The sequence below is a fragment of the Lagopus leucura genome, unplaced genomic scaffold (genome assembly GCF_019238085.1).
Source record: "Lagopus leucura isolate 7727_CA_CO unplaced genomic scaffold, USGS_WTPT01 203-5_obj-0_obj, whole genome shotgun sequence".
In the NCBI taxonomy this organism is placed as follows: domain Eukaryota; kingdom Metazoa; phylum Chordata; class Aves; order Galliformes; family Phasianidae; genus Lagopus; species Lagopus leucura.
In genome coordinates this window covers 1-6609 of record NW_024962921.1, presented here as the reverse complement: position 1 = coordinate 6609, position 6609 = coordinate 1, and the positions used below count along the sequence as shown (strand labels likewise).

General features: G+C 59.3%; 1 protein-coding gene and 1 long non-coding RNA gene across 3 annotated transcripts in view; one reads left to right on the top strand and one right to left on the bottom strand.

Annotated features, from left to right (window-relative positions):
* The window catches only part of IRF5 (interferon regulatory factor 5), an 8061-nt gene extending 1996 nt beyond the window's left edge, over positions 1–6065 (top strand). Inside the window, exons 3-9 of the mRNA XM_042891049.1 lie at positions 1341–1524; positions 1709–1776; positions 1885–1915; positions 2423–2659; positions 3512–3919; positions 5204–5322; positions 5859–6065. Of these exons, the coding sequence (XP_042746983.1) occupies positions 1341–1524; positions 1709–1776; positions 1885–1915; positions 2423–2659; positions 3512–3919; positions 5204–5322; positions 5859–6047 (1236 nt within the window). The 3' untranslated portion in view covers positions 6048–6065. The remainder of the gene's footprint in view (positions 1–1340; positions 1525–1708; positions 1777–1884; positions 1916–2422; positions 2660–3511; positions 3920–5203; positions 5323–5858) is intronic.
* Positions 1–6603, bottom strand: part of LOC122190901 — an 8869-nt gene extending 2266 nt beyond the window's left edge. Inside the window, exons 1-2 of one of the 2 annotated variants that reach the window (XR_006182246.1) lie at positions 6376–6603; positions 1310–1392 (exon numbers count right to left, since the gene is read on the bottom strand). This is a non-coding gene — a long non-coding RNA (uncharacterized LOC122190901). The remainder of the gene's footprint in view (positions 1–1309; positions 1393–6375) is intronic. The other variant, XR_006182247.1, reaches the window with a different exon arrangement.
* Positions 6604–6609: the final 6 nt, after the last annotated feature.

Genomic DNA, 6609 nt, shown 5'->3' with positions numbered 1-6609 from the left:
CTGACACAACTCTGGTGGCCCAAACCCCAACCCTAGTGACCCTAAGCCAATCCTAGTGGCCCTAACCCCAATCCTAATGGCCAAAATCCCAACCCTAATGGCCCAAATCCCAACCCTAGCAGCCCAAATCCCAATCCTAATGACTCTGACACAACCCTGGTGGCCCAAACCCCAACCCTGCTGGCCTTTACCCAACCCTAGTGGTCCAAACCCTGACCCTAGTGACATGAAGCCAAACCTAGTGGCCCAAATCCCAGTCCTAATGACCCCAACACAACCTTGCTGGTCCTAACCCCAACCCTAATGACCATAATCCTAAAATTGATGACACAAACTCTAACCCTAATGACACTAACCCAACCCTAATGTCCCAACCCCAACTCTAGTGACCCTAATCCAACCCTAATGGCCCAAACCTCAACCCTAATGACCCAAAACCCAAAGATAATGTCCCTAATCCAACACTAGTAACCAAACTCCAACCCTAGTGGCCCTAATCCCAAACCTAGTGGCCCAAATCCCAACCCTATTGGCCCAAACTCCAACCCTATTGGCCCTAAATCAACTCTAGTGGCCCAAACTCCAAACCTAATGCCCCAAACCCACTGACCCCAACCCAATTCTGATGACCACAACCCCAATGAACCCAAACCCTGATGACCCCAGGAGCACCAACCCATGACCCCAACACAGCCATCATGATCCTAACCCAGTGACCCCAACCTGATGACCCCAACACTGATAATCCCAACTAACCCCACCTCCATGACCCCAAACCCGATGACCCCAGTAAACCCGCCCCAATGACCCCAGCCCCACTGATATCATTTCAATGACTCCAAGCCAACCATCATGACCACAGCCCAATGTCCCCAACCTGATGACCCAAATCTACCTATGATGACCCCAACCCCACTAATCCCACCCCAATGACTCAATACCAGTAACCCCAACCCAGTAACCCACTGACCCCCACCTCAATGACCCTGACACCAATGACTCCATGCCAACTTTGATGACCTTAACCCCAATAACCCCAACCATGTTGACCCCAACCATGTTGACCTCAACCCAACGACCCCAACTCTGATGCCCCAAATTCACGATGACCCCAGCCCAATGACCCCACCCCCAATAACCCCACTCCAGTAACAACAACCCAATGACCCCAACCCAATGACCCCAACCCAATTACCCCAATCCAACCACGATGACCCCACCCCCATTAACCACAACCCAATGATGCAATGCCAATAATCCCGACCCACTGACTCCACTGTCCCCACTCTGATGACCCCAATGACCCTACCCCAGTCTCCCTGACGCCACTGACCCCACAGGCATGGGCAGCAGAGACAGGGAAGTTCCTTGCGGGGCGGGATGAGCCGGATCCTGCCAAGTGGAAGGCGACGCTGCGTTGTGCCCTCAACAAGAGCCGCGAGTTCCGCCTGCGCTACGACGGCACCCGCGCTGTGCCCCCCCGGCCCTATAAGGTGTACGAGGTCTGTGGGGCCGACGGAGCAGGTATGGGGCTGGGGAGGGCTCAGGTGGAGACATGGGGGTCTGTGCAGTCCCATAAGTGACATGGGGTATGTGAAGCTGAGCACCCTGCAGTGTCCCATCACCCTGTGAGGACCTGGCATCCCACAAGTCGCTATGGGTGTTGTAGGGTCTCAGTACCCTATGGGACCCATTTCTTCCCTCCCAGACACGGTGACCGGGGATGACTTCAGCTGTGGTGGGGAGGAAGAGGAGGAGGAAGAAGATGTCAGTGAGGTACTGGCCCTTGCCACACAGATGGGGGTCCCCCACTCCACACTTGGGGGTCCCCTGCCCCACATTCGGGGGTGTCTCATTCCATAACTGCCTGCTCTCTCTCTGCAGCTGCAGAAGCTGATGTCTCTGAGCATCGATGGTCAGCAGGGATATGGGGTGTCCTATAGGGGAATAATGGAGTGGGGGGCAGCCTATGGGGGAACAGTGGGGTGGGAACACCCTATGGAGGTCAGTGGGGTGGGGATGCTTCATGGGGGGCAATGTGGTGGGAATATCCCATTGGAGACAATGGGATTGGGTTACCCCAGGGGGGAAAGTCAGGGGGGAGGTATCCCGTGGGGGACAGTTAGTGGGGTGGGGGCTCCCCATAGATGATCAATGGAGTGGGGGAAGGGTGATGTGGAGCATCTCGTGGGAGGAAAACCCCATAGGGAGTCGACGGTGTGTGGATTCGGGAGTGGAGTGGGGCACCCCGTAGTGGCAGTCAGTGGGGTGGGGGCTCCCCACAGAGGATCAGTGGAGAGAGGGGAGGGGTTGATGCGGGGCAGGCACCCTGTGAGGTGTTTGTCTATGGGGCAGCAGTGTCCTATGGGGAGCAGTGACATGGGGGCTCCTCTGGCCGCCCCTTCACCCCACTGTTCCCCAGACTGTGGAATGGACCCAGTGCCCCCCTGGCACGAGGAGCACCCCCCGTTCAGCAACGCCGACCCCACAGTGCCCTTCATGCCCCCTGAGCTGCCCCCTGAGCTGACCTCACAGCTGCCCCCTGAGCTGAACCCACAGCTGACCCAACAGCTGCCCCCACAGCTGCCCCCCCCGGGACCCCCAGCACTCCTGGAACATGGTGTCCCCAATCTGCTGGCCAGCCCTCACCTGCTACCCCGTAAGCACCAGGTTGGGGTACGGGGTGTGGGGTGGCTGTGGGGTGGGTGAATGTGGGTATGGGGTGGCTATGGATATGGGGTGGCTGGACATATAGGTATGGGGTGGCCATGGGACAGGTGGACGTGAATATGGGGTGGGTGGATGTGGCTGTGGGCTGGCCGTGGGGTGGTTGGATTTGGCTATGGGTTCGATGTAGCTATGGGGTGGTTGAATTTGGGAATGGGGTGGCTGTGGGATGGGTGGGGGTGAGGATGGGGTGGCCATGGGGTGGATGAGCAGAGGTGGCTGAATGTGATGGGATGGGTGGGTATGGGGTTGGGGGAATATGGGGTCACTGGCCATGGGGCTGAGGAGATGACAGTAGGGTGGGTGGGCATGGGGTTGGGTGGCTGTGGGGTCAGGGAGGATATACAGTCATTGACCATGGGGGTGGGAGGCTGTGGGGTGGTTTACTGTGGGGTTGGTGTCATATGGGATGATTGCTGTGGGGCTGGATGGCCGTGGGGTGAGTGGGCATGGGGTCAGGTGGCTGCTATGGAGTCAGGGGGGGATATAGGGTCACTGGGCATGGGGGGGTGACAATGGGAGTGGGTGGGCTGGGGGGGGGGGGGGTGGGGGGGGGGGGGGCAGGGGGCTGGTGGGTTGTGGGGTGGGGGGGCAGGGGGTTGAGGGGTTGTAGGGTGGTCGGCTGCGGGTTTGGGTGGCTGTGGAATGGGGGAACATGGGGTTGGGGGATGACAATGGAATATGGGGTGGATGGCCATGGGGTAGGACTACGACACAGTTAGCCATGGAGCTGCAGGCTTCCCCTGCCTAAAAGACCCCCCATCCCGACCCCATAACCCTGCAGTGACGGACCTGGAGCTGCGCTTCCAGTACCGCGGGCGGCGGGTGAGCGCCCTGACCGTCAGCCACCCCCTGGGCTGCCGCCTGTCCCACGGGGGGTCCCTGCCCCCCACCCCGCAACGCCCCGACCTTCTGGGACACCCCGAGCTCCAGCAGGTCCCCTTCCCGGACCCCGAGGGGATCCCGCACGACAAGCAGCGTCGCTACACCCGCACTCTGTTGGGGGCCATGGAGCGGGGGCTCCTCCTGGAGCTGGGGGGACAGGACCTCTATGCCACCCGCCTCTGTCGCTGCAAAGTGTTTTGGGATGGGCCCTGCGCCCCACCTCAGGACCCCCACCTCGACCCCCGGCCCAACCCCATGGAGAGGGAGAGGAGGGTCCAAGTGTTCAGCCTCCAGCGGTTCCTTGACGGTAAGTGGCACCGGGGGTGGAGGTGAGGGGGTGTGTGGAGATGTTGGGTGGCACTGGGGACATCGAGGAGTCCGTGGGGACATCAGGTGGCACTGGAGGACACAAAGGAGTCCGTGGGATCATCGGGTGGCACCTGGAGACACCGTGAATAGATATCAGGTGGCCTTGGGGGACATCAGGTAGAACTGGGGACACCAAGGATTCCACGGGGATGTCAGGTGGCATTGGGAGACACCATGAAGGGACATCAGGTGGCACTGGAGGACACAAAGGAGTCCACGGGATCACCAAGTGGCATTGGGAGATGCCATGAAGGGACATCAGGTGGCACTGGAGGACATCATGAATCAGTGGGGAGGTCAGGTGGCACTGGAGGACATCAAGTGGCCTTGGGGACACCTGGGAGTCCAAGGGGATGTCGTCAAGTGGCACTGGGGAACATCAGGTGGCCTTGGGGGACATCAGGTGGCAGTGGGGACACTGAGGACTCCATGGGGACATCAGATGGCACTGGGGACACCAGGAAGTTGGTAGGAATATCAGGTGGCACTGGGAGACGCTATGAAGCCCATAGGGACACCAGGTGGCACTGGTGACACCAGGGAGTCCATAGGGACATCAGGAGGCACTGGGGGACATCAGGTGGCACTGGGGACAGTGTTGAGTCCATGAGGGCATCAGGTGGCATCAGAAACATCAAGAAGTCAATGGGGACATCAGGTGGCCTTGGGGGACATCACGAAAGGATATCAGGTGGCACTGGGGACATCAAGGAGTCCATAGGGATATCAGGTGGCATGGAGACGTTGGGGAGTCCATGGGGACATCATCAGGTGGTAGTGAGGACACCAGGGTGTCCATGGGGACATCAAATGGCATTGGGGGACACCGTAAAGGGACATCAGGTGGTAGTGGGAGGATATCAGGGAGTCAGTAGGGACAACAGGTGGCATTAGGGGACATCAGGAAGTCTATGGAGATGTCAGGTGGCTTTGGGGGACAACAGAGAGTCCATGGGGACATCTGTTGGCAAGGAATGACATCAAATGGCATTGGGGGACACTGGACAGCCAGTAAGGACATCAGGTGGAATTGGGGGGGGGGGGACGACACTGGAGAGCCCGTTGGAACCTCAGGTAGCAATGGGGACATCAGTCAGCACAGAGGGACGCCCATCAGCCCACAGGGTCATGGGGTGGCATGGGAGGATTGCGGCTGGTGGAGACACTGGTCAGCACTGGGTTGGGGGGAGGTGACATTAAGTGACACCTCAGTGCCCCCTAGGGCTGATCCTGTTCCAGAAGGGGCAGAGCCCAACACCACCGCCCTTCGAGGTTTTCCTGTGCTTTGGGGAGGAGTGGCCCGACCACAGACCCAAGGAGAAGAAGCTCATCACTGTGCAGGTTGGGGGACACAACGGGGATACAGTGGGGACTGGTTGGGACGCATGTTGGGGACACAATGGAGACGTGAAGGGGACATGATGAGGATGTGTTGGGGACATGGAGGTGACACGTCAGGGATGAGTTGGGGACCCAATGGGGACGTGTTGGGAACTCACAGCGAGGACACGTCGGGGACACGGTGGTGACACATGGGATTACTTGGGTCGGGGACACAATAAGGATGAGTTGGGGACATGGTGGCGACGTGTCAAGGATGGGCTGGGGATGTGTTGGGGACACACTGGGGACACGGTGGTGACATGGCAGAGATGAGTTGGGGACCTAATGAGGACATGATGGGAACCCTTTGGGGACCACCCTAGGAGTCACGTTGGGGGGCAGGATGGGGTCATGGCAGTGATGCACTGTTTGGGGACAGTTTGGGGACATCGGGGCAAGCAGTGGGGACACAGCAAAGATGCAATGGGAGATGTGATGGGGGACGTGTCGGGGCTGCACTGGGGGCACGTGTGATTCGTCTCCCCTTCCCCCAGGTGGTGCCAGTGGCAGCACGGCTGCTGCTGGAGCTGTTCTCAGGGGAGCTGTCGTGGTCGGCTGACAGCGTCCCGCTGCAGATCTCGCAGCCCGACCTGAAGGATGCCCTGGTGGAGCAGTTCAAGGAGCTGCACCGCCTGTGGCAGCAGCAGCAGCGCCCGGATCCCGGCCCGCGGCCCCCGCTGTGACATGGGGATGGGGAGAAAATGGGGTGCGTGGTCCTTCCCGGGGGGGAGGGAGGGGGGAGGAGGCTTTGGGGGCATCCTTGGTGGTATGGAGATGGTGAACACTGCCGTAATCAAGAGTGCTAAGGCTCCTGGAGCACATCTAGAACGCATCTGGAGCACCTCCAGACCTGGGACATGGCCAGGACTATGGCTGCTCCTGGAGCACATCTGTAAAACCACATCTGGAGCTCTGCCTGACCTACGATGCTGCTGTGCCCAGAGCGCTGCCTCTTCTGGAGCACATCTGGAACACACCTGGAGCACCACCACACCTACAACACAGCCATACCTGACTGCTGCTGCTCCAGGGGCGCCTCTGGAACACACATCTGGAGCACCACCTGACCCACAACATCTCCATAACCTGCATCTTCGCTGCTCCTGGAGCACCATGTATTTAAAAAAAAAAAACAAGAATAAAAACAAATCACACCTGGAGCACATCTGGAGCCCCGCCACCCATAGAACACCGCCATACTGGGACGCCTGGATCACATCTGGAACACACATCTGGAGCCGCCCC